Source organism: Dromiciops gliroides, chromosome 6 (genome assembly GCF_019393635.1).
Source record: "Dromiciops gliroides isolate mDroGli1 chromosome 6, mDroGli1.pri, whole genome shotgun sequence".
Classification (NCBI taxonomy): Eukaryota; Metazoa; Chordata; class Mammalia; order Microbiotheria; family Microbiotheriidae; genus Dromiciops; species Dromiciops gliroides.
Window position 1 is genome coordinate 85540567 of NC_057866.1, and position 27708 is coordinate 85568274.

Genomic DNA, 27708 nt, shown 5'->3' on the forward strand with positions numbered 1-27708 from the left:
TTCAGGAAGTAGTAGGTTACTCCTCACTAGAGGTCTTCAAGGAGAAGTTGAATAATCATTTTTCAGTTATGTTGCAGAGGGGATTCTTGTTTAGATATAGATCACTTAAGCTGTCCTCTGGGTTTCCCTTTGCAACTCTGAAATTCTGCCCATGGCCACTCAATAAGTTGATTGCATATAGTGAGATAATAGAGATACAGATTCAGCAGATAGAAGAAAATGCTTAGAGATGCCAGATAATGGTGGTTCACTACTCACAGAAACCTGGGTAGTAGCCTGAGGGTGAACATGACACAAGAAAGGGAATTGGTCAATGATTCACTTTCCTTAATTCATAATTTTTCCCAGTGATATTCTTGCCCATTCAGGTCAACAGAGGAGTATTGAATGGGGGAAAAGGAAGGAAGAAGGGAATTCTCCCCATCTTTCTAGTTTGGGGCAATCAAATCCTTTATAAAATCCCATAAAATTAATAATAGGTCACACTTATATAATACTTTGCCATTTTTTTTTAAAAAAGGTTTTGTTTTGTTTTGTTTTGTTTACAACAGCTCTGTGAAGTACAGTGTATTATTATCTCCTTGTAAAGATAAGAAAACCAAAGCTCACAGAGAAGTGACTTTTTACCCAAGGTTACTCAGCTAGTTAGTGACAGAGCCTGGTTTTAGAATAGAAGGGTTTTTTTTACTATTGATGGGGTTCTTTCCATTACGCCATGATGCCTCACCTGCTTTCTTTAAAAGGATGAGTAGTAATTGAGTAATTGGATGGAGTATATTCAATAATGCCAAATTACTTAGGAAGCTGACATCATTACACTCTGTGAAAACTGATGAAATTTAAATTTCTCAGTTTGGATTTTTACATTTTTTCAGTGTGAGCCCAGAGATAATTCTTGGCTTTCTTTCCAAATGATGCTGTAAATAAGATTGTGCAATGCATATGGTGCCAACACAAGCAATGGAAAGCTGAAATAGCTTGTGGTAGAGGCATTGTGATGCACTGTCTTGGAGTAAGGAGAGGAGAAAGTGCATGCCAGTCATGGAGAGCTACCTCTATGAGCATATGGAAGTAGTAGATGGAACGCCAAGTTTGGAAAACAGCTAGATGTCATTTGGTCAAAATGTAGGCTTTTAAAAGATAAGTAATGTGTAATAAGGCTAGAAAAGTAAGGAAGAGTCAGGTTGTAGAGGGTCTTGAATGTCAGACTAAGGAGAGAAATTTTGTTATAAAGGCAACAGGGAGTCACTGAAGATTTTTGAGCAGAGGAGTGACATGGTCAGACCTGTAACATAGTAAAATTGTAATGCCCTAAATAATTTGTATTAAGATTCAGATCTGCTGAGTCCCAATCAATCAATTTATCAGTAAACAAGTATTTATCTAGTACATACTATGTGTACCAGCTGATAAAAAGAAATATATATATATATGTATATATATATATATATATGTTATTTTTGCCCTCAAATCCATTGACTGGGAAATAGCTGAACAAGTTGTGGCATATGATTGTGATGGAATACTATTGTGTTCTAAGAAATGGCAAGGAGGGTGGTTTCAGAAAAACATGGCAAGACCTATATGAACTGATGCAAAGTGAAGTGAGAAGAACTGGGGAAATCATTGTGAACAGTGACAGCAATGTTGTAATGATGATCAACTGTGAAAGACTTTCCTATTGTGATCAATACAATGATCCAAGACAATTCCAAAGGACTCATGATGAAAAAAAATGCTCTCCACCTCTAGAGAAAGAACTGATGAACTTTGAGTACAAATTGAAGTATAATTTTCTCAATTTATTTTTCCTGTTTTAAAAAAACATGGCTAATATGGAAATGTGTTTCAAATGATTTCATATGAATAACTGAAATATTGCTTGCCTTGTCAATGGGGGTGGGAGGGAGGGAAAGAATTTGGAATTCAAATTTTTTAAGGAAAAGAACACATTTTTATGCATTCTATAGTGCAGTAATCTTTCCAGAAGTGGCAGAGTGACAAATTTCACCCCAATATGGGAAAATCTTTGTAACTATTACCTCCTTGGGAGGTAGTAGGTTCCTCCTTACTAGAGGTCTTCAAGCAAAAATTGAATGACCATTTTTCAGTTATATTGCAGGGGGAATTCTTGTTTAGATATAGATTAGTTAAGGGGCAGCTAGGTGGCACAGTAGATAGAGTACTGGCGCTGGAGTCAGGAGGACCTGAGTTCAAATCCAGCCTCAGACACTTGACACTTACTAGTTGTGTGACCCTGGGCAAGTTGCTTAATCCTGATTGTGCCACCCCCCCCCAAAAAAAAGAAGTCAAAAGAAATTCATCACAAAGATATAGATTAGTTAAGCTCTCCTCTGAGTTTCCTTTTGCAACTCTGAAATTCTTCCCATGGCCACACAATAAGTTGATTGTATATAGAGGGTTCATAGAGATACAGATTCAGACTGCTCAGAGATGCCAGACCATGCCAGACTATACCACACTTACATATAAATATTTTCAAGCTTTTTCAAATTTAGTGGGTACCATCCACTACTGAAAGATACTGTTTGGGCAGAAAATCAATTTTCAACTGAGACCTAAAAGTAAATCATTTGTTAAACTTTTAAAACTCTCCCAGAGTGAGAATTTGATGAGTTTTCAGAGTTTTTTAGCATACAAGAGTCCCAGTTGCTCTTTCCAGTGTTCACTGCTAAAGATAGGCTTATTAACTGATTCATCCATACCTTGGGTGTACCTGCAAACTGTTTACCTTGGGGCCTGGAGGTCATAATGTTTTTCCAGGATAATTAGATTAGTTCATCTTTGATTAAAAATAACAATAGCACACTTCCTTAATTATATGCCATGGACCAATTTCCTCCTTCAAAATCGTTGCTCTTCTTTCTTTCTATTTTTACATTTATTTATTTTATTTTTAATTTATGGGATAAAACAAGGGTTTCCATAATATAGTATAATAAAAAAGATGATTGCACATGAAACTGCAGGTCTATTTTATACAACTTGCTATTCCTTTTAAATATATAATAAAGTTAAAATGTCAATTTCTTTTCCTTTTTTTTTCTTTCCCTGACCCCCCCCCCCACCCTAGAGATGGCTACCATTAGACACTTTTCCTTGAACACCCCTGAGGTATGTAATCATTGGACCTTCCTCCAAGTTAAATAATAGCTGTCACAGACTTACAAAGAATTCTCAGTTTCTCTTACTCAAATTCATTTCAGTTCAAGAAGAACTACTTGTAAGCAACTAGCCAAGGCTAGCCCAAGAAGCTTACCTAGTAAAGGTAAAGTATTAATTAAAAATGTGTAGCCACAACTCCAAGTATGTAGGTGAAAAGTAAGGGGGAAATTTTCCATGCACCCAAATGCTTCTGATACCTGAATGCTTGTGAAGTACAGGCAAGTGGCACTCAATACCTGTAACCTCTTCCACCAATTTTATCCTCCATAGAGCTGCCAAATTTTAAATTCTTAAAATGCTATTCTGGTCTGATTACTCTAACATATATACTCAAAAAACATCACTGGTTTCTCAGTGCCTTTAGGATAAAATACAACCTCTTCACCCTGGCATTTAAAACTTCAAAATCAGGCTCCCTGTCTACTGCCCTAGCCTTATTTTATATCACTGCTGTTTATATACTCTCTGTTCTAGTTAAATATAGGGTGATTTGGAGTCAAGGACACCTGAGTTCAAATCCTGACTAGTCATTTACTAGCTGTATGACCCTGGGCAAGTCACCTAACTTCTCTCAAACTCTGTTTTCTCATCTACAAAATGAGGGTAGTAATAATACCTACCTTATAGGATTATTGTGAGGACAAAATAAGGTAAAATAACTTGCAAAGTTCTTTGCAAAGCTTAAAGTGATTAAGATGTATGTCCCCCATAGCCAACATTCCATCTCATAATTTTAAAAATGAATGTATGTCACACAGCACTTTGAGAGAAAAATCATATAAAACTTAGGTCCTGAAACCCACCCTTCCCCACCCAAGGCAGAGTTAGAGGATCATTCTTTTAAGTGAGGTTCTTAACCTTTTGTGTGTCAGAAAAACAACCCTTTCTGGTGAAACTTATGAACAGGTTCTCAGAATGTTTTAAAATGCATAAAGTAAAATAAAAAAGAATTTTAAAAGGAAAACAATTATATTGAAGTAAAGTTATCAAAATGTTTTTTAAACAAGTTCGCCGTCCCCATGTTAAAGCAAAAAAACAAAACAAAAAACCCTTGGTCCACACTTGAAATACTTGACTCCTAGCACTTTATAAAATGCTATATAAATGAAGCTATAACAAAAAGTAATAATAAGTATTTCTACTAAAGTCCTTCTCTGATGCCTTATTATGGTGTACAGGTCACTGTGGGTTGTTGAAGGAGCTGCTGGTAGAGCCCCAAATCTGGCAGGTCCTACAGAAGGTTTCTAGTAGGTCCAGGTGACAGCCTCTCCTGTCATCCGAGGCTCAGCCTAAGTGTAAAGAGGCCAACACCAGCAAGTTGGTGACTTTTTAATTTTTTTTTTTTTAGCCACAGAAATCCAGGAAGCTCATCTGCAAAGGCCATGTGGGTAGACAGAAGTCCTACATGAATAAAACTAGAATGTAATGAAAAGAACCCTGGAAATCCTACTTTCAAATGATAGTTTTGGTATTTATTCCTTTGGCTAGTCACTTTACTCCTTTGTGCCTCAGTTTCCTCATCCATAAAATGAAGGGATTGATCTAGATCAGAGGTTCTTAACCTTTTTGTGTGTTATGGACCCCTTCTCTGAATGTTTTTAATTTTACAAAATACATGGAATTACCAAGGAAACCAATCATATTTTAATAATGATGCAATGTTGTCCCATCCAAAGTCACAAAACTCCTGAAAGTTATCCATGGAACCCTTGGACTAGCAGATCATAGGGTCATAGAGTTAGCGTCGAACAGAATTTAAATTACCTAAGTCCTGTTTTTTACAAACGATGAGACAGATCCAAGGGAGTTGAGCGATTTGACCAAGGTCCAACAGGTAGTCAAACAGAACATCAGGGGTCCTCCTACTCCCAGTGCCACCACCACACCACACCCTCTCTCCACCGCATGGGACTTCTAAGGCCCCTCTCAACTCGAACTCCTATGTACTTTTGAAGTTTAATTAAGCAGAAGGAGGACTTCCAGGACGCCCCGGTGTGCCCAAGTTGGGCAGAGAACCCATCCCCTCTATTTCCCGCACACTGTGCTCGCCAGCGCCTAGGAGAAGGAGGCGAAGTACTCACCCCGCAGCCAGCGGGCTCCCGCGTGGGTGTCCTTCTCCCGGATGAGCCTGCGCTGCGTGTAGCTCCGGCCCACGTACCACAGCATCCACAGGAGCTGGATGAGCATGAGGGTGATGAGGTAGGACAGAAGGTCGCTTTTGCCGATGCCCACGGCGTGCACTGCCCAAGCGAACATCAGCAGCAACCCTGCCACGAACACGTTCAGTCCGTACTGGCTACTCAGTACCTCGGCCAGTTTCTGGGGGTAGCCCGCCGTACTGGAGACTGACGGCGGTGGGGGTGGCTCCCCGAGCTCTTCTCCCTGCTCCCACTGCAGCCCCTGTCTCCCAGCGACGGCCGGACCCCAAGGAGACACGGGCAGGTGGCGGTTTGCAACCATGCCTGGCAGGCAGCGACACCGATAACAAGGAAGATCCCCCCAGAGAACCGTGAAGGAAAAGTTGAGCTGGCCTCTTCTCTGGCTCTTCCCACCCCGCCCACCACCACCCCTACCCGCCCTAGCCCCAGAGTGAATGGACCCAGCAGCTCAAATGGTTTTGCGGAATTGAGGCGCTGTCCACTGTGCTGGGGGAAACTGGAGAAGGGACGCACTGTTCTTCCAGCCCTTCAGCCCACGACGCAGGAGTCCTCCCAACCACTGACACCGGAGTCAGTGGGAAAGAGAAATGGGAAGAAGAAAAAAAAGATCCCAGTCAGCGGGCGTTGGCTTATGAGAGCCACCAAAAAAAAAAAAGGATAATCACACGACAACTAATAGCTACTTTCCCTACTCTCCGCTGTCCTGTGTATCAAGCGCCCCGCGAAGCTTTCTACCCGCTCTCTTTTTTGTCTTTCTTCCTCACACGTTTGCCTGGTTCCTGTTCGACTCTGGTTTATCCGGGTTGACTGACAGATTTTCCAGTTCGTTTGGCAAAGTGGAGTATCCGGCCAGAAAGACACAGCCTACGGAACTACATGGTCTTAAAGCTCCCTGAATTCAGTTCCGAGAAAAAGTATGAGCCAGAAAGAATCGAGAGCCAAGAGTGAGACGAGAGAGACAGAGATAGAGACGACAGAGATAACAGAGACGACAGAGAGAGGCAGGGACAGAGACGGAAACAGGCATAGAGACAGAGCGAGGAGAGAAAGAGGGGGGGAGAGAGGGGGGGGAGAGAGAATATGCATGTGTTCGTACATACAGATGATGTGTGTATGTGCATTGCAAAGAAAAACAACTGAAATACTTAAGAACTACAATCAATGCAATGTCCAACCATGTCCTCTGAGGCTCTATTATGAAACGTTATCTACTTCCTCCCAGAGATGTGATTGAAGAGACATACATTTTTGGACAGGGCAACTATGTAGATTCGTTCTGCTTGACTATGTTTGCTACAAGGGTTTTTTCTTTCTGTTTTTTTTTTTTTAAGTGTGGGGGAGTGGGGAAGAGAGCAATACTGCTAAAAAAAATAGGGGGACCATATGGAAATTATTTGGGGGGAGTTTAAGTTTTTAGAAAAATGTAAGTGCCTGTGATGACATAATGTTGCTTGCCTTCTCAACAGGTGGGGTAGGAGCTGGAGGGAAGGAGATAATTTGGAAGTGAAAATTTTAAAAGAAAATAAATAATAAGAAGAAAACCAAAAATTGCAAATGAGTGTATATGTTAGAGGAAAAAAATAGAATTCCTTGCTAGCTCTTTCTTCACTCACCCTCCAAGACCCTCTTATAGACATGGAAATGCTCCCTACTGTCCAAAACAAACAGTCTTAGAACCTGAGATTATTTAATAGTTGTAAAGTGTTTTGCAAACCTTAAGGTGCTAAATAAATGCTAGTCATTATTAAGGCAGCTAGGTGGTGCAGAGGAAACAGCGCTGGACCTGGGATCAAGAAGAACCTAGTTCAAATGTGGCTTCTAACACTTATTAGCTCTGTGACCCTGGTCAAGTCACTGCACCTTTTTCTGCTTCTTTTCCTCATGTGTAAAATGAGGGTAATAATAGTGCCTGCCTCCTAGAGTTCTTGTGAGAATAAGTGAGGTCCCTCATTCTACAGAGATCAAAAAAGACCAAGAGAGGCCCAGACAGACTGAGTCAAGGGCACACAAGAGAGAAAGAAGACAAAGTCTCCCAAATGACAGTCCATTTATTCTTTCCACTATACACCTGGACTGGGAATGAGTACTCAAGGATGTAAGGACAGCCAGGAGAGTCTACCTGCAGGAGTAATGAGAGGTATTTATACAGGGCTTGACAGTGCCTCATTTAGTCTTCACAAGCCTTGAAGGTAACAAGTCCTAGCATCCTCATTTCACAGATGGAGAAACTGAGCCTCAGAAACTGAAGTGATTTATCCAGTGTCACACAAGTAAGCATCAGAAGCAGGATTCAAACCCGCCTCGTTTAGTCTGTGCCCTGCTCTTCTCTATCACAAATTCAAAGATGGTGTGGCAGTGAGCTTTCCACCCCAGCTGAACTACCCTGCCCCTATTGGTTTCTCTATTTTTTTTTTGCAAGAAATTATAATTAAGGCAATTCAATAATTGCAATAATTGCCCCAGCGGACTTCTAGTTGAGCCTTTCTTCATGTCCTCTGGCAGCAGACACAGTGGACTGAACTTTCAAGAATCTTCAGCTTGGTGACCTGTCAGAGCTTGAGCTCCGCTGGCCCAGCCTATGAGAACCCAGAGTCGTCCGCACAACCACAATGAGGCAGGTATCAGAGGACTTCGGTGTAAGACATTAATCATAGGATTCCTAAAGGGGAATGTTGGAAAATTATGGAGAGCTGGAAAGACAAGTCTTCTTTCTAAGGTATATCTGTGCTTCCATAATTCCGAGTGAAGATAGGGAAGAGAAAAACGAGTAGAGAAAGACCAGTTGGTAAGGAAACAAATGTTTATTAAGTACCTACCATGTGCCAGGCAGTATGTTAAGTGCTGAGGATACCACCCCCCCCAAAAAAGGCAAAAACACAGTTCCTGTCCTCAAAGAGCTCACATTTGTGCCTCAAGTTTTTATAAAGTTTGGCAGGATTTTCTTTTGACATTTCTACTGGAATCAACAAATGTTAGAGTTATAAGACACTTTAATGTTGTCCTTAGTATTTTTCACAAGATTCAGCTCATTTCAAGGCAGCTAGGTGGCGTAGTGGATAAAGCACCGGCCCTGGATTCAGGAAGACCTGAGTTCAAATCTGGCCTCAGAAACTTGACACTTACTAGCTGTGTGACCCTGGGCAAGTCACTTAACCCTCATTGCCCCGCAAAACAACAACAAACAAAAAAACAAACAAAAAAGATTCAGCTCATTTGTGGTATCAGGGAAATATTACTGTTACTACTTGTTTGATGTCAGCCAAGTGATATCACTTCTCTGGACCTCAGTTTCCTCATCTGTAAAACGAGCTGGAGAAGGAAATGGCAAACCACTCCAGGATCTTTGCTAAGAAAACCCCAGAACGGGGGGACAGCTAGGTGGCACAGTGGATATATCACCGGCCTTGGATTCAGGAAGACCTGAGTTAAAATCTAGCCTCAGACACTTGACACATTTATTAGCTGTGTGAACCTGGGCAAGTCACTTAACCCTCATTGCCCTGTGGGGGGTGGGGGGACCCAGAGGGGGTCAAGAAGAGTGGGGACACAACTGAACAACAATAAAGGTTCATTCCAGCTCTAAATATATAAACCACCTCATCGGAACTATTGACCTTTAAAGCTCTTCACAATCAGGTCCCTTCCTTCAGCAATCTTCTTACACATTAGCCCCCTCAATACACTCTATCATCTACCTTGTTGTTCCTCCCACAAGACACTCTATTCTCAATTTAATGCACTCCTGGTGCCTGGAATGCTCTTTCCTCACTTCTGCATCTTGACTTCCCCAGCTTCAAGTGTCAGCTCAAATCCCCCTTCTCCAAGAAGCCCTTCCTGGTCCTCCTTAATGCTACTGCCTTCTCTCTGAGATTACTTCCAATTGATTATATATAGTATTCCCCCCCCCCCCCACCAGGGGCAATGGGGGTTAAGTGACTTGCCCAGGGTCACACAGCTAGTAAGTGTCAAGTGTCTGAGGCTGGATTTGAACTTAGATACTCCTGAATGCAGGGCCGGTGCTTTATCCACTGCGCCAGCTAGCTGCCCCGATTATATATAATATTACACAAACACACACACACACACACACATATAATACACATTATATATGTATACAAAAAAGGTGCATGTGTGTATGCACATACACATATATCTATCTTTTCTGTACAGTTATTTGACTGTTGTCTCCACATTTAAGGGTTAAGCTTCTTGAGGGCAGAACCTGTTTTTGCCTAGCACTTAGCAGAATACCTAGCGCATTATGAGTTTGCATTAAATGCTCATTAACCTGTTGACTGTTTTCAGAATCTTATTCATGAAGGCCTCCTGAACCTACTAGGCTAACTTGCCCTATACAATTTTATATTTTTTTGGCTGCACAATTCTGATTTTTTAACAAATTTTTCACTGTAATTTTTTTATATAATAAACATTTTTATCTATAGTTTGGGGTTCCAATTTTTATCCCTCCTTCCCTCCCTCCCCTTTTCCCGTCCCTGAGGCGTTAAGCAATCAGATCCCCTATAACTATCAAATCCTTTATCCCAAACACTTAGAAATCTACTCTCCTAAAATTCAGGGTGCATGTCAAAATATACCCTAGTTTCCTCTCCTTCTCTTTTGAAAATTCTAAGATGAAGAGTTTTGTGTGTGCACAAGTGTGCATGTTTGTATGTGTGAAATAATCACTAAAGCAAAAGCTGGAAGTGACCTTAGAATCATCTAGAGCAGTGGTTCTCAAAGTGTGGACCAGGGACCCTGTCGGTGAGTCCTAAAGTCAAAATTATTTTCATAATAATACTAAGAAACTTTAATTTTAAATATGATAAATATTATTAGACAAAAAATCAACAAAAACTCGTTGGGGAAGGGTCCTCAATTTTGTTCTGAGTGTAAAGGGGTCCCAAGACCAAAATATTTGAGAACTGTTGTCCTATGGGCAAGTGGATAGGCTGGGCACAAAGGGGGTTAAACTGCAAGGCACACTCAGATAGAAACCAAGTACTTCAGCACCTTAGGCACTCTCCTTCTTAGTGCCACCCAAGTTAAAGAGAAGCTGTGTGTACTACTTTTCTCACTGGGCACTGGATGGAGCACTAACCCTGGAGTCAAAAGGATCCTAGTTCAAATCTGGATTCAGACACTTGATACTTACTAGCTGTGTGATCCTGGGCAAGTCACTTAAACCCAATTGCCTTAAAACATCTGGGGCTGGGGGCAGCTAGGTGGCGCAGTGGATAAGGCACCAGCCTTGGATTCAGGAGGACCTTAGTTCAAACCCAGCCTTAGACACTTACTAGCTGTGTGACCCTGGGCAAGTCATTTAACCCCCATTGCCCTGCAAAAAAAAAAAAACATCTGGGGGCCATCTCCAGTTATCCTGATGTATATCCTGCTACTCGACCCAGATGACTCTGGAGGAGAGAATGAGGCTGGTGACTTCACACAGCCCTCCCTCACTTCAATCCCAATCATGACATCACCTCCCCATGTCATAGTCAATGGAAGGACAAACAACTTTTCTCATTTTATTCTTTCTCATCTAATGCCTTCTGCTTCTCTGACCTGGGCTTACCAACTATTTTTTAAAATAAGTTTTTATGGATATTTTCGGCTTCTTCCATTATCCTAATTATCCCTTGTATCCCTGCCCCTCACTTGGCAACTTTTTTTTTTTTGGCGGGGCAATGGGGGTTAAGTGACTTGCCCAGGGTCACACAGCTAGTAAGTGTCAAGTGTCTGAGGCTGGATTTGAACTCAGGTACTCCTGAATCCAGGGCCGGTGCTCTATTCACTGTGCCACCCAGCTGCCCCGACTTAGGAACTTTTTAATCAGAGGATTTGTAACTAGTCCAACCCCCTCATTTAGGATGAGCAAAGCAAAAGTCCAGAAAGGACTTGCCCGAAAACCACAGCGGTAATAAGTGGGACAGCCAACATCTGAACCCTGTGCTCCTGCCTCCAAATGCAGTGCTCCTTCCTATGCACTTTGGTTGACTGAGCTTCTGTGTCCTGCTTGCTCTGCTCTCTTCATGCCAGATCATGATCTCCCTGCTTCCGACCCCGATCTGCTAACTTTTTTGCCTAATGATTTGACTTCCTCTTCTTGACCTTGGACGCTACTCAAACTCTGATAAACCCAAAAGCCAAAGCTGTCACCGAAGCCCTGCTCCGGCACCTACTCCATAGTTTACCAAACTGGACCTAGGATAGTGGGGACCCTGGCTCCAGCTCTGGTCCCTCCCTAGGATTGGATTCGAGGATTCCTTGGAATGTACAGCCAGGCAGAACCTAATCTGCCCAGTATCTGAGGAGCACAAAGACTTACCCCTCCAGCACCCACCAGGCACCTCTCAGGAGAACCCTGTCAAGGATCAGGGTCTCAGATACATAACTAGCTGTAGCCTCCATCTATAGGGTAACTTCTGGGTACCCTTCAATCACTACGATCTTGGGATAAGGAAAAAGAACTGTCACCAAATGCGTTGTCAGGCTCCTAGGACCTGATTCACATTTACTGACCGGGTTATTCTTATACTGACCCAATGGTCTGACCCAACCTCCCTGATGCCTCAAAAAGACCCTTACCCTCTAATTAACAATTTCTCCTTCATCCCAGTTTTCTAGTGTTTGTGAAGGAGGAAAAAGGGCTTATCCCACAGTCCTATCAGACACTGCCCACCATCATTCAAATCAGTTAAATTCAACATGTGACCCAGTTAACTAGTACTTCCCTGCAGTCCCCATCCCACCCCCAGCCTGCCTCCCATGCTATGGCTAGCAAATTCCCAACCTCTCTGCTAATCCTGGTGATTTAACTGCCATCTACTAAGGCAAATTTTTCTTTTGTGGCCCATTCGTCACCCACTCCAGCCCTACCCCACCCTCCTCAGTCTTCATCTCCTCTGCCCTCTGTCTTCCATTGTCCCTTTCATCCTCATCCTTTTCCTCTCACACTTTTTCCATATTCTCATGTTCTTAGGAATGTGTCTTCTGTCTAGAAGACACTGCACCCCTGGCCAGCCTCTCCTCTCCTGGCTCTGGGTGTCAGAAGTAGGCGTGCTCCTTGCTCCTCACCGCAACATCCAGACTCCGTCCTCTGATGCCATCATTAACTACTTCTGTGGTTTACCAGGTCTTCCTGTATCACCCAGCTCTGAGCCCAGTTGCTATAACTACTGACCTCCAGGTCACTCTCCCAATCTCTGCCCTCATACTTTGTGACTTCAAAATACATGCTGATTATTTCCTCTGGTTGATGAACTAGTAGTTCATCAGTCTTAACTCCTATGACATAGAGCAGAAGTGTCAAATTCACAGCTTCTGATCACCTCCCCAGTGCGAGCAACATCAGATGAAAATGTAATTGGAAAATGTGTATTAACTTAGACAACCACCAATTAATATGCAGCTTTGGAGATTTGTTTTTACTTGAGTTTGATACCACTGACATATACTTTCAACCTACTTTAGTCACCCAAAAGTCACACCTTATAGAACCTCATTACCCATGTTTGTGCTATCTCCATGAGCCAAATCTGAAATTTTCCTATTATCTTAACTTCATTTTTGTATTTTCCCTCTGCCTTACTTTTTAATTTTTTTTCTTTTTTTGGTGAGACAATTGGGGTTAAGTGACTTGCCCAGGGTCACACAGCTAGTAAGTGTCAAGTGTCTGAAGCTGGATTTGAACTCAGGTCCTCCTGAATCCAGGGCCGGTGCTCTATCCACTGTGCCACCTAGCTGCCCTGCCTTACTTCTGCTAAGAATATACCTATCCATCATTCTAACTTGACATCCAGTTTGTCCATGCCTTCATCTATCCCTCCATCACTCTGACTCTCATCTCACTTCCCTCCCATTAGTCCTTATCCTTCAGATGACCAATTCAACTGACTCTGTCCCTTAATCTTTTGCCTTACCAAACCTCAGTCATAAATTACCTTCTTCCATGCTGCTGAAGGTGGTCCAACAAAGATGACTTCAGCTCACAATAAATTCATATTATCTAATCTCAATTGAACCTACTCCCTGAACATTCCTGGGTCTCTCCATCCTTAAAAACTTTCATTCTGCCATTCCCTCGTGATATTGTGGTTTATACCTCTGGCAATGCCTCCAGATCTAGTCTTCTCTGATTGGTGCGTCCCCAAGTCTCTATTTGAGGAAGCACGTCAGTCACACTTGTTCCAAAGCTAGTTAAGCCCATGACTCCCGGTCTCCTTCTGAACCTAATATCAGCTCAGGTACCTTCTCTTCCCAATCCAACTTGCTTTTCAGTAGCTTTTTATATGTTGTCTTTCCCCATTTGAACATAAACTCCTTGCTTTTTGCTTGTATTTGTATTCCCAGCACTTAGCAAAGTGCTTGGTACAGAGAGGGTGCATAATGCTTTATCTCTGTCTCTGAAAACCTGCTACATACCCTACCTTGACTTCCTCATCTCTCACTCACTTCTCAACCTCTTACAACCTGGCTTAATGTCACTACTCCACCGAAACTGTACTCTCCAACCACCTCAACAATGTCCTTTTCTCAATCTTCATTCTCCTTGCCTTCTGCAGATTGTCATGGTTGCCTAATCTCGTCTCCCTGGACATTCTCTTCTCCCTGACTTCTCACAACATTGCTTTCTCCTAATCCTTCGGTCTAACCTGTCTCACATCTCAGTCTCCTCAACTGGATTACTTATCTCCTTCACTTTAAGCATGGGGATTGGGACACTCTCTTAAGCTCCCATGTAATCAATTATTTTCTCTGTGCAGACTCCCAAATATTTATATTTGGCTCTAATCTCTCCTTACGGCCATTCACATTTCAAATTGGCTGCTACACATGCAGGAATGTCCCCAAGGCTTCTCAAACCCAGCATGTACAAAATGTCTAAGTCTGTCCCTCCTCTAAGCCTCCCTCCCCATTTCTTTTGAAGTCACAAATTTTCTCTCATGGAGAAGTTTGCCTCCTCAGAGTTATCCTTGGCTTTCTCCTTTCCCCATATCAAATCAGTTACCAAGTTCTGTCATTTCTACCTCTCCATCTCCCTTTTGGTCTCATAATCATTACCTTGTTTCAGGGTAACCACTTCCCTCACTCAGGACCTATTCACCGCTTGCCGGAACTACTAAAATAGCCTCACTGGTCACTTCAAGACTTCCTTCTCCGACTCATCCCCTAAGCAGATGCCAAAATAACGTTCCCAATGCAACAGGTCTGACCACATTAATTTGATACCCAAAAATCTCCAGTGGTTCCCTAGGATAAAATGCAAAATCTTCAGTCTGAAACCTTCCACAATCAGACTCCAAACTAATGACTTCATGTACGCTGCACCAGAGAACAAGCCATGCAGACTTGTTTCCTTCTCTGTAAAATGAGGGATTTAGACAGATGGGCAGAGGTCTCTTTCAGCTCTATATCTAAGGTCCTATGAGCTTCACTACAGAAATGTGATTGTTCTCATTCTTACATGAGATGCTCTTCCATGAATGCTTCTCTAGCTCCTTAGGGGTCAGTACTTTCTTCCTCTTCAAAATTAACTTGGATTTACTTCTTTGTGCCCATACTGCTCCCCAACATCCCCCACCTATCCAAGGATAAAATGTAAACTCCTTAGGGAGCACTTCAGAAGCACTATTTTATTTTTGGGTAAGGGATGGAGAGGGATAATATCAAACACATAGTGTTTGTGGAATTAAATTTATCACAGTGAAAAGAATAAACATCAAAAAAAAAAGAAAGGAAAAGAAAAAAGAGAAAAGAATGAAGATCAAGGATTTTTGTTCCCATGTCATACATTAAAGCCACATTTTAAATTTAGGCATTTCTGTATTTAAGTTAGGAATGATTTTTTAATGCATCCCTGAACACTTCTCCCCAGAAGGTGACAAAATTCAAGGGTATGTACAATTTGTAAACACATAAAAAAATTAAAAGAGGCACCTTTTGCAAAATGTAATTTAATGTTAAGAAAAAAAGTATTAAACTCATTTTAAATGATTAAAAAAACCCTAACATTAAACAAATACATTAAACTTGCCATATTATTTACATAAGAGATAATTTAATATTAAGAGGTATAGGGAAAGTACTGCTTTTAACAAGTACTCCCATCTAACAAAAAAAATTGTAAAAATAAAATATACCATAATTAATTAAATGAGTTCTAGAAGCACAGGACAATGTAATTCTTTTAAAGACACATGGAATCAACATACAAAATTACCTATAGACCCCGGAAAAGGGGCTGAAATAAATTAATCATTCAAACAAAATATTGGGAATGCATTCTAAAGCTAAAATATAAATTTTACTTTTAACCATAGACCTTTAAATTATAATACTTTTCCCTAGTCATTAAAACTCAAACTGTAATTTTCAAAAAATCATTTAAACGTTAACAGTTATCTGTGTAATTCCACAACTTAAACTCAGGGTGGTGGTACCAAAAAAAGAATCCACCTAGATTTCAAGCAACTGTCTATTGTCACACTTTTCCAGGTAAAACTCTTTCTGGAGACTGGAAATACTTTATGGCTTGCTCCATTCTTCATCCACATTCTGTTTTATTGGTTTGGTGTTTACACATTTACTTTCGATCTAAAACCTAAAAGAAAAACATTATTTAGATTCCCACCAAAAAAGGGAAAAATTTTAAATCTAAATATTCAAAATAGTATTTTATTATTTCATCATCACTACACTCATACCATGGCTATTTCAAACCTTCTCTTCTCTCAAGTCAATAATACTGCCACCCCTAACTCATACCCCTTACTCCCTCACTCCCCAAAAAGACAAAGGACCTCACATTATACTTTATGAAGGAAATAGAGAGCATCTGTCATGAGCTCCCTCTTCTCCCCAATCATAAACTTAAAACTCCTTAACATTATCCCCCACTCTCTACTCTAATCACTGACAAAGAGGTGGCTACTCTCCTCGCCAAGGCCTATCCCTGTATTTGTGCCCTTCATCCCACCCCATCCTATTTCTGCCAGTAATGTGTCCCTTTCAACATCTCTTCTCTCTCTCTAATCTTTTTTTTTAATAAACTGATTCTTTCACTTCCACTTATTAACATGCCCAGACATCCTCGACGCTTAAAAAATCTTCTCTTGAAGATTTCCTTGCCATTCCCTCAAGCTACATTCCCACATCCCTTTCCCAGTTAAACTCCTAAAAAAAAAGTAATTTATACTAGTTGCCTCCACTTCCTTACCTTTCATTTACTTCTTAGCCCCTTGCAATCTGGTTTCCAACCCCATATCATGCTAATAAAACTGCTCTCTCCAAAGTTATCAATGATTTGTTTGCTAGATCCAATGGCCTTTCATCAGTCCTCATAATTGTTTACCTCTCTCTATAGCTTTTGGCACTGCTGACTACCCCTTATTCCTTGGTATTCTTTCCTCTCTGGGTTTCAAGACAATGTTCTCTCTTGTCTGGCTACACTTTCTTGGTTTCCTTCGCTCAATCATCATCCATGTTTGACCCACTAGAAAAAAAAAGTATACTTGAGGGCTCTCTCGGGTTTCCTCCCTCTATGCTTTTTCAGTGAACATCAATTTCTATGGGTTTTATTAATACCTCTATGTAAATGACTCAAAAGTCTATGGATTAAAACACCATCCCTCTCCAGAGCACCAGTCACCATCACTAGCTACCTACTAGACCACTCCAAATGGATATTGGAATAGATGACTCCAACTCAACAAGTCCACAACAAAATTCATTATCTTTCCCCCCCAAACTTACTCTGCCTCCTAGATTTCCTGTTTCAGTCCAGAACGCCATCATTCCTCCATTTCCCCAACCTCAGAGCTATCTTTTATTTTTCACTCTTCTGGTGCCAAGTCCAGTTGGTTCTATCTCCACAATCTCTCTCATATGATACCCTCCTCAGCACCCTAGTTCAAGCCCTCATGGCGCATTGCCTACATTTTCAATAGCTTACTAATTGATCTCCATGCTTTCAGTCTCTTCCCCTCCTTCAAATCCATCTCCACAGGGCTACCAAATTGATTGATATACTTTTGTTCCAAACTTGAAACTTAAATATGTTCCAAACTTAAATAAATGGAAAGGCCCACTCTTCCCTGGCCTAAATCACATAGGTCCTGATTTAGTAATAACTAAAAAGAAACCAACCATTAATGATATTTCCAAAGTAGGCTGCTAAATTTTTCAAATTTTCAAATATGAAATAAAGCAGGCATTAGCATGTTGCTTAAAATGGATATTTCATGAATGTTATTATCTTGCTATTTCATGACTATTATTACCTTGACTATCAGCCAAGGAGGGAGACAAGCATAATAGCACCCATAAACTGGGTAAATAATATCAAAGGAGTGAAAAGTGTCCACACAGGCCATAAAGCAATGTTGAAACTGAAAAGAAAAGGAAAAAATGAGTTAGTTTCACTTTTTAAAATAATATCTGTACAAAGGAATGTCTATTCCAGTTTAAGTTATGTTGAAAAAACTCACTTTGTATACTGCTTGGAAATATCAAATAAACAGCTATCACCTTGGTTCAGGCCCTAATCACCTCTCACCCAGGCCTTTTGGCCTCCTGCCTCAAGTCTCCCCATTTCAGTCCAGTCCAGTCCAGTCCAGTCCAGTCAAAAGGCATTTATTAAGCATTTAGTATATGCCAGGAACTGTGCTAGGTGCTAGAAATGGAAAAAAAAAAAAGGCAAGAAATAAGTTGAATATAGTTTTCCTTACCATTAAGTCATCTTTTTTCAAAACTTGTCTTTTTTTTTTTAAACTTGATGTGTTGGTGGGGAGGGGTGGAGAGAAGTAAGACATGTTGGGAAATAGAGGTAATAAAAAAATTAAGTAAATAGAAAATAAATTAACTTTAATTATGTAAAGAATTTTACATGTCTCGAGTGTAATTATTTCTATAATGTTTATATGAGATAGAATTATCAACAGAGAAATAGGCCCATTACATTAGACGTGCCTGAGCAACTAAATCTTGTATATATCCTGCAATTAGTTTCCCTGGCAGCAAAGCTATAAGAAACCAAAGGTACTATTCCACTGCTCCCCTCTGTTCCTTTTCTCATGTCCTGGTGAGGCTCCAATGAAAGAAAGGGAAAAGAAATATATTGTGTACAATGTTAAAGTACTTAATTTAGCAATGAAGGGGGGGGGTGGGGACGGAGGGGAAGGGGGACATTTTGTAGTAAGTTGTCTTAACCCTAAAAGGAATCAGTTTTATACTCACTGTGTGTTATCTTATACACTGTCATCTAGAACTACTGAAAGGGTTTCATTGACAAAAATATTTACCCTAAGTGAGCTACTATAAATGTCTTTCTTTACTTGCAAGACTATATTTAGTTACATGCCTAACACCATAGCAACAGAACTCAATGTAGAAATATATCTTTCATTCTATCTATTGCTCCAAAAACTTGCAGAGGTCCATCTGAATAAATGACAAACGAATTATGTTGAGCAAAAAAAAAGGAATATTCTCAATATTAACTGGTCCAAATGTTCAACAGTGGGTTAAATAAGTGTAGTTCTAATACTTTGAGTTGCCCCAAAACCTCATCAGAAAACATTACTTCTGCAGACATGAAGCAGATGTCTTCCTTCCTCAGGTAAAAGCATAAAGATTTTGCACTCTGGAAATGTAAAGGGTTTTGAGGGTTTCCCCCAGCATAGTTAAATTGGATCACTTCACCTAGCAATTTTTATTTAATTGTGATCAAGTGTGACTCTAACTCAGTATTATTTTGTTGGTAACACAATAATAAAAATTAATACTCTTTAATTTGTAGTCTCTTTCTTTAAGAAATTTTAATTTCATTGGTGTCAGAAATTCCCCCAATGGTACAGGCCACAAAACCCTTTACTGAACTTAAGACCATTCTCATGAATTGCTGTGACCAGCAAAATTCATTATCTTGTGGCCAATTTTCTAAGAATGAGCGGCTCTAACTTGACCAAGATTGGGGCTCAGAAAATAGACATTTAGGGGCAGCTAGGTGGTGCAGTGGATACAGCATCGGCCCTGGATTCAGGAGGTCCTGAGTTCAAATCCGCCCTCAGACACTTGACACTTAATAGCTGTGTGACTCTGGGCAAGTCACTCAACCCTCACTGTTCCACCAAAAAAAAAGATGGATATAATCAGAGATAACTTTATTCAATGACCTTATTAATATAAAGCAAGGCATAAAACAGGAAGACATACTAAATCAAAGTTCTTTACTGATTCAAGAAAATGTCTTGCACCTAGTCCCATATGGTAGAGAGATTCCCTAGAGATATCAAAGTTTTCCAGACCCTACTTGTATATAGTGTGATGATGGTATTAATCCCACCCCACAGGAGATTCTTAATGAAATCCATGACCACTAAGAAGAGATTGGTTTAATGATCCACACCAGAAAAAAAACAAATATATGAAGCCTGCTATCTAGAAAGTCCTTCAAATCAGGATAGCGCTGAGCAGAAAGGAATAGATTGCATTTGGAAAACTACAATGCACTTCCTGTAATCTCTACCTGCTTCCAAACCTAAAGTCCCATTGTTTTTCAACAACCACATGCTTATGATTATGCTACGTGGATGGAAAACATTAGGACAACAATTAAAGGATCATTGTTGCAGGTGGCCCAAAGGGAAATAGAGAAATGAATGATGGGAGTAAGAAAGCAACATACTATCATTTATGGCTCATATACAAGAAAATGGTGTAAAAGGGCTATCCAGGACATGGGCTAGGAATACATCAAAAGTATGGCCCAAGTAACATGAAACAAAACAATGTAGAGAAAGGTCCCCGTCATGTAGGATGGATCCTCTACTGAAAATTTATAGGACAATAACTACACAGGACGATAAGCATGGATAGCTTGTGTCTATACTCACAGGGGGAGTACCCACACATCAGTTGGATTATGAATCCATTAAAATAGTGAAGTAGGAAAAGAAGATTGCAACTGTAATCTTGGCAGATGAAAAAACCTTACTTCCTTCTCAATAGAGAGGGGAGGTGCTTGTGAATGTAGATGCTGCAGACACTGTCAGTCTCTGTGCTGCTAAGTTTTGCTCACTTTTTCTAAGGGTTGAGGGGAAGGCATAATAGAAAATGATTATGGCATAAAAAATAAGACATTAAAGAAACTTCAGGAAAAAAAGCTATATTGCCATGATTAGCACAAGTGCTATACTTATGGATATAGAGCAAGTACTCTATATATGTGTGAAATGGAAATTTGTAGGTTTCCAGGAAAATTGATCAGTGTAACTCTACTTTCCCCACTACTACCCAGGTAAATCCCTCCCTTGCCTGGCCCAGCTCTAAGATGAACTTTTGTCCCAGGCATACTTCCTCCTTCCTGGGTCTGCACCCCACCCCATATTGCCTCTCCCTGCCAGCAGTAACCAGTCCTTCATCAATACAGAAATCTCATAGTGTCCTGGATTCGATTTCCTGCTCATCTGGCAGTCATGCTCAACATAATCCCCACCACATATAAGCCAACTGTAAATATGCTAGTTACAGCTGTTCTGTCACATTTCAAATTTTAACTATTTATCACTAGACCAAAATCAAAGCAGCATAAGATGTCAGAGTCTCAGATACAGAAAAAGGAGAGGCATAAAGATCTACTTTAGAATTTTGCTATATTTCGGGGCTTTTCCAGAAATGAACTATTATTAACTGTGTTTTACACCAAAATTGACTTACCAAATTCCTGCTAAAATGAAAGTAGCAGTTGTAAGAGGTATCAGTACCGGATATCTGACATCATAGTCTCCAATTCCACAATACCATTCCAGATACAATATGCAGTAAAACGCAATAGCTAAGCTTGTGATCAAAAGGCTGATACCAACTAGAAGCCACCTGAAGGAAAAAAAAGAACAACAGCACAAAAGAACAGTCAAGAAATGGTTACAAACTTCAAAAGTTTAATCCGCTACCACAAAATCAAAACCACTGCCTCCAAATTATCAATTAAAAGGAAAAACAACAAATAGTGGGACTGATGGAGAAAATAAAGCAGACTGAATACTGGCCCTGCCCTTGAGAACTCTGTAATCTTGTTGGGGAGCCAAGGCATAAAGGCCTGAAAGAACTCAATAGCAACATAAGATAACAACAGCCTTTGGATGCACTGAGCAGAAAGGGAGGGCAGCATTGGCAGTGACCATGAAAAGGAGACTGAGGAGGATTAGCCTAGATAAGCAGGAGAGCCAGAGGACAGAAGCAAGCATCATGAAAATGCAGGTGTCTGGGACGAGAGACTGGTGAAAAGTGCCAAATGCTGCAGGAACCAAAAAAAGATGAGGACATTGGGCACGGTCAAAGTGAAGTCAACAGAAGTAAGGGAACACATTATACAAAAAGACTAAAGTAATATACGCTGAAAAGATCCCAAAACCAAAACAACATTTTTTTTTTTCCTTTTTTTTAGTGAGGCAATTGGGGTTAAGTGACTTGCCCAGGGTCACACAGCTAGTAAGTGGTAAGTGTCTGAGGTCGGATTTGAACTCAGGTACTCCTGACTCCAGGGCCGGTGCTCTATCCACTGCACCATCTAGCTGCCCCCAAAACAACATTTTGTTTAATGATAAGTAATTCTTTTTAACGACCATCCAGTCTCATAGAAAACCTGAGAAAATGCAAAAGTAAGCACTATGATCTTAGGATATTAAATCTAGTCAGACACAGTGTATTGGTTAGTTATGCTAAATTACATTTAACTCAATTTTGAAAAACCTTTGTTAAAAGAGAAGAAACTGAGCCTCAGAGAGATGAAGTGACTTTCCCAAGGTGATGCCACCTTATCTTCTGACTCCAAACCCAGGGCTTCTCCCACTACCGCCAATGCCTCTCAGAAGCTCGTTCTTCACCCCTTTCTCCACATTCAAGGCCTAGTCACATTCCTCAGGCCCAGCTAAGCTATGAAAAGCTCTTGAGACTTTTCTGAACAGAACCTTCTCATACCTCCCTCCTTTCTCTAAGCTCCAAAGCACTCAGTGCTCACAGACAGCTCTGACAATAGAAATCAGTCAATGTCATATTATTCTTTCTTCTATATTCATGTCATATTTCACCAAGGAGACTGTAAAGTCTTTGAGGTCAGGAACTGTGTTTCATATTTCTCTTCTATTCCCCAAAGATGTCAGTAAGTAGTTGTTGAACTGAATATGACTTAAAAAACAAAACAAAACCAGGCAGCTAGGTGGCTCAGTGGATAAAGCACCAGCCCTGGATTCAGGAGTACCTGAGTTCAAATCCAGCCTCAGATACTTGACACACACTAGCTGTGTGACCCTGGGCAAGTCACTTAACCCCCACTGCCCCGCAAAAAAGAAAAGAAAAGAAAAGAAAAGTAATGGTTTTAAAATAATGGGCTTACTTAAAATAAAGATATCTAGATTACATAGGAATCCTCCCAGTGGGATCTTGAAAAGGAACTTAGACGGTTTCATTTGTTGATAAAAGCAAAACATTAAAAATAAAGCAACATATTCACTAAAATGGTCACTTGCAAAACTGAATGTCCTTACCCACTTGTTTGTATGTTTTCTTTCACAGTTTTAAAAAATTCAACATAATACGTTACAACAATGGATGCCAAAATCCAAAAGGCAGAATGGATATTAAGTCTTGGAAGGGGTTTTTCTTTTCTCTCAACAGCTGTAGATTCTTCTGCAAATAAGAAGAGGTTTTGTTCATTACTCTACAAAATGAGGCAATGCATCATCTATTTTATCACTTCTGGTGAAGAACCTAGATTGTCTCTGTAGCAGATAAGAGTAAATATTAGAAAAGGAAGAGTAACACTGATCTCATCCCCAGACTTTTTTTTTTTTTAGTGAGGCAATTGGGGTTAAGTGACTTGCCCAGGGTCAGACAGCTAGTAAGTGTTAAGTGTCTGAGGCCCGACCCGAACCCAGGTACTCCTAACTCCAGGGCCAGCGCTCTATCCACTGCGCCACCTAGCCACCCCTCATCCCCAGACTTTTTAGATGTAAACATATTTGTGAGGGAAAAGAACAGTAGAAAAGGAATATTATTCTCAAAATACTGGACTCATTTCATCCTAATAAATATTTTTGAGGGTAATATCAGTTATACTTGGAAACCTTCAGAGAAAAATGAGACACTTTACAGGGATGGGATTATTTTGTCACCTGAAAATTGATGCTGATTCAATTTATCATCTGTCAGAAGCCTGAATCTTTATTAGTAGGTTAAAAAAAAAATAGAGAAAAAAATGTTGGCAACCACAGGTTTCTACTCCCAACTCTATCACTAACTTGCCCTGTGGCTTTAGGCAAGTAATCTCACCTCTCTGGGGTTCAGTTTCATCTGTCAAAAAAAGGAGAGTAAGAACGGAATGAATTTTAAAGTCCCTTGTAGCTCTGACATTCTAGGATTCTTTAGCTATGGAAGTATATAAAAATGGATTCTAACTGCAATTATAAAAATAAAGCAATATAGCTCCTCAATGAGTGAGGAAATATTCATAGGACTTAATAAACAAATTAAAAAGCATTTATTAAATAATGAAATTTGTATAGCCTTTACTTACATGCTTTCATTTGATCCTCACAGTCAGAACTGACTGAAAAAATGATCTGAACAATAACTTGCTGACTCAAGGTCAAGTGCTCTATACACTACACCACCTAGCTGCTAAGAGCTTATTTATGTGAGAGCCAACTGTTAAGTTTTCAGTGTGAGCATTTACACCTTGGAAATCAGCAAATGCTATAAATCAGAGCTTGATTTATTGTTTTGCTGATTGTCTAGACATATGAAAATAAGGGAGAAAATGCTAATAAAGCAGATTAAATGGAAAGGTGTGTCCCGTGTAAACTTTCAGAGAGCAACTGTTAAACATTACCAGCCTATCCTTGTTTAGTCTATAAAAATGAGACGTTTCAAGAGCTGTTCCTGATTTCCCTAGCATTCAGAAGATTATGGGAGACTCCTCGGGACTGGAACTTTGAGTTAGTACATATTTCCCACAAATCATTTATTTTACATATGAGGAAACTAATGTTCAAAGGAGTGTTCAATGCCCAAACCAAGGGTGAGTTAATAACAGAGCCACCGTCTAGAAACCTGACCTACTTTCAGCCTACAGCTCTGTCCACAACGCCTATTGTCTGCTAGATTTACTCACAGAGACAAAAGTGATCCTATAAATCCGGGCTTCTTAAACTTTCTCCACTTTCCACCCCCTTTTCACCGGAGGTATCCATACATAATCTTTTACAGTTGCCAAATTTTTCCTGACCCCAACTTTCAGTTACAGGATCCCATATATGGAGTCACAACTCACAGTTTAAGAAGCTAGGCTTTAAATGAAAGTTATTTTCAGGCATCCTCCCAGGCATGAAGGACTCACAACTGAGTGCAGAAGGAACTGGCACAACACAGCCTTCTGAAAAATATAAAACCTACTATTCCAAATTATGACTCACTTTCACGTAGTTTGCAAATTACTTTCCTCACAGCAGTCCTGTGAAGTGAGTCTAAGACCCCCATTTTACACATAAGGGAGCTGAGGGAATAGAAGCTTAAGTGATTGCCAGGGCCTAATTCTCAAATCCAGACTCTCAGTCCAGTATGTTTTCCCAGAATCACCAAATTCTATAAATGAAAAAGGCCTTATGGATCCAAGAGTCCAGTCCTTTCACCAACTGTGGAGGAAAGTGAGGCCTCTCAAGGCTCACCCAAGATCATTTGCTAGTTGCTTTAAGACTCAGCTAAAGTCCTACTGAAGAAGACAAGAAGCCTTTCCCAATACCTTTCATTCTCTTGCTTCCGGTGATTATCTCAGTTTATCCTGTATACAGCTGGCTAGGACACAACTGTCTTCATACTGTCTTTCCCCTAGTACAGTCAGCTCCTTGAGGGCAGAGAAGGTCTCCCTTTCTTTGTATCCCGGAGCTTAGCACACAGTAGGCGCTTGATATGTTTACATTTACTGACCCAGGGGCTTTAGAGCCCAGGTTAAGGGAACCTGACCATTCCCCGAGGTGCCCTGGGGAAGTCAATGCTGGGCATGAGGGGACACTGACTCTACGGATCAGGAAACAGGAAAGCATGCAGCCCTTAAATGTAAACACTCTTGGCCCTGGAAGGACTTTATGATAACTGACACTTTTCCATGTCATTTTCACTTTGGCAAGGGGTCTAACCTCATCTCATTTCATCCTCACAACCGCTTGGGGCTAGATAGGAAGCAAAAAGGGACTGAAATGTCACCAATCTGGATTCGAACTCGGAGGCACCGGCCCACGGCCAGTCTCGCCGCCCTACCAAATTAAAAGGCCCAGGAATGCCATGTCAGGGCACCTGACTTTTCCTATCATCACAACACAAAACCTTGAGAGTCTGGGGGGAAGGGGGGTGAAGCCCTCCTTTCCCCAGCATCCTCTGGGCCACAACAACTCGGCTTCCACTTGTACGCTGCATGACCCTGGCCCCTCTCCGGCCTCAGTTTCCCCGCCTGTCGTTCCAGATGTCTCCTTCCAGCTCTACCATTTACAGGTCTCTACTATAGGGGAGATGCCGGCTTCTCCTCTTGGGAGTGGCCTCCTAACGCAGCCAGGCCAGGGATGGAGTAAAGGGCGCATTGAGAGGGGAGAGGCGCGCCCCCGCGGCGATGGGCGGGGGGGGGGGGGAGGTGCGCGCTCCCGCGGAAACGAACTGGCGCAGAAAGGAGACACTCGCAGCCTAACGTGAATAGGCGGGGGCAGAGAGGAAGAGGCGCGCGCAACCAGGACGATAGGCGGGGAAGGGAGGAAGCGACGCGCGCTGCACGTCGGAGACTCGCGCCAAGCGAAGTGTGTCAGAGCTCCGGAACAGGTCACTTCCTCCCCCGCCTCCAGCCCCAGGCCATCAGGTACTGTTCGGGTGAGTGGGCGCTAGCTGCCACCTTACCGGCCCTGCCCCGTGTCCTCGAAGCGCCGAGCCCCCCAGTAAGGACTCGGCCTCCTGCTGGAAGCGCCGCCTCAGCTGCTGGAGCTCGACCGAGTCCATTGCCGTTGCCATCTTGGCCCCACGGCGGAAGTGACGTTTCGAGAGAGGTCGCAGGTTCTGCCCACTTTCCCCAGGACTGCAGGCCTTCCGAATTACCAGGAAGCGGGAGAAGTAGCCGGGAAGTCTATGGACGGAAATAACGCGCTTCCCTCAGGAAAACTAGCGGACTGGCCTGTGGGCGGCTGGGTGGTGCGATGGATAGAGCGCAGGCTCACCCCAGACACTTACTTAGCCCTGTGACCCTGGGCCAGCCACTTAAACCCAAAACATCCGAAGCCATCTCCAGTCGTCCTGATGTCTTTCGTGCCACTGGACCCAGATGACTCTGTAGGACGGAGTGATCCTCCCTCACTTAAATCCAATTCAGTGCAATTCATAACATCATCCCGATGTCATGCTTACCATGTCATGGCCCTCTTCAGGGAACGAAGGACAGAGCGGACCTGGCAGTGTTGTTGCTAAAACAAATTTAGGAAGACCTGAGTTCAAATTCTGTTCTTTTTCTTTTTTTTTTTTTAGGCAATGGGGGTTAAGTGACTTGCCCAGGGTCATACAGCTAGTAAGCGTCACGTGTCTGAGGCCGGATTTGAAGCCAGGTACTCCTGAATCCAGGGTCGGTGCTTTAACCACTGCGCCATCTAGCTGCCCCTCAAATTCTGTTCTAACATTAACTGCTTCACAATAAGCAACTAGACACTGACCTTTCAAGGTGCAACTGTTTAAGATGCATATACTCATGATGTTGAATGATACTTTATATTTTGAGACTCGATCTTTTCAGAGTTCATCCAAATTAATGTTGGCTTTGTTTAGGTCTACAAAGTAACCTCATGGAGGTATGTAATTTGATAATTCGTCCCGTACCGTCCCGCCCCCCCCGCCCCCCCCCCACCCAGTGCAAATTCACTTCTCAGGGCTGGCAAATAGATTCAAGTAACATTATTATACAGATATATCACACCTATTTTAAAAAGATACTGGGATCATTCAAATTGTAACAATGTTGGGGGGGGGGGGAAGCTCCTGCCTCCCAGTGCCATCTTCACACTCATCAAATATCTGTGTCCCGTTGATTCCGGAGACAATTCAGTTCGACACCTTTTTGCCATCTCCACTGATGCAGTCGCATGTTTGAAAGACAGAAGATCGTTAGATAACTTTTTTTCTGCTCAAAAACTCAGCACCCTATCCCTACAAGAACTAAGAGATGGTTTTGAAGATCAGATTGGGCAGAAGCAGAAAAAGCCTTCAATAAAATATAGGCTTCCCTTGTGTTAAAAAAAAAAACTGACTAAAAAAGCATTGGAATAAGAAATCCTATCTACAT

General features: G+C 41.4%; 2 protein-coding genes across 2 annotated transcripts in view; both read right to left on the reverse strand.

Moving 5' to 3' along the window:
- The window catches only part of OTOP1 (otopetrin 1), a 48768-nt gene extending 43122 nt beyond the window's left edge, over positions 1-5646 (reverse strand). Inside the window, exon 1 of the mRNA XM_043972225.1 lies at positions 5268-5646. Within this exon, the coding sequence (XP_043828160.1) occupies positions 5268-5646 (379 nt within the window). The remainder of the gene's footprint in view (positions 1-5267) is intronic.
- A 9375-nt stretch (positions 5647-15021) lies between these two features.
- On the reverse strand, positions 15022-26408 carry TMEM128 (transmembrane protein 128). The gene is made up of 5 exons (XM_043971531.1): positions 26288-26408; positions 22892-23039; positions 21063-21221; positions 17627-17734; positions 15022-15948 (listed from the first exon to the last, which is right to left on the reverse strand). The coding sequence occupies exons 1-4, from the start codon at positions 26391-26393 to the stop codon at positions 17635-17637; spliced, it is 513 nt and encodes a 170-aa protein (XP_043827466.1). The 5' UTR covers positions 26394-26408; the 3' UTR covers positions 15022-15948; positions 17627-17634.
- Between the last annotated feature and the right edge of the window lie 1300 nt (positions 26409-27708).

Bases quoted from the DNA above. Each gene is read 5' to 3' on its own strand.
- TMEM128 (XM_043971531.1), bottom strand. From the start codon at position 26,393: ATGGCAACGGCAATGGACTCGGTCGAGCTCCAGCAGCTGAGGCGGCGC. The intron at 23,040-26,287 runs GGCCGGTAAGGT...ACCTCTTCTTAT, and splicing joins GCTTCGAGGACACGGGGCAG to TTGCAGAAGAATCTACAGCT. The intron at 21,222-22,891 runs GTAAGGACATTC...TTTTTCCTTCAG, and splicing joins GAAAACATACAAACAAGTGG to GTGGCTTCTAGTTGGTATCA.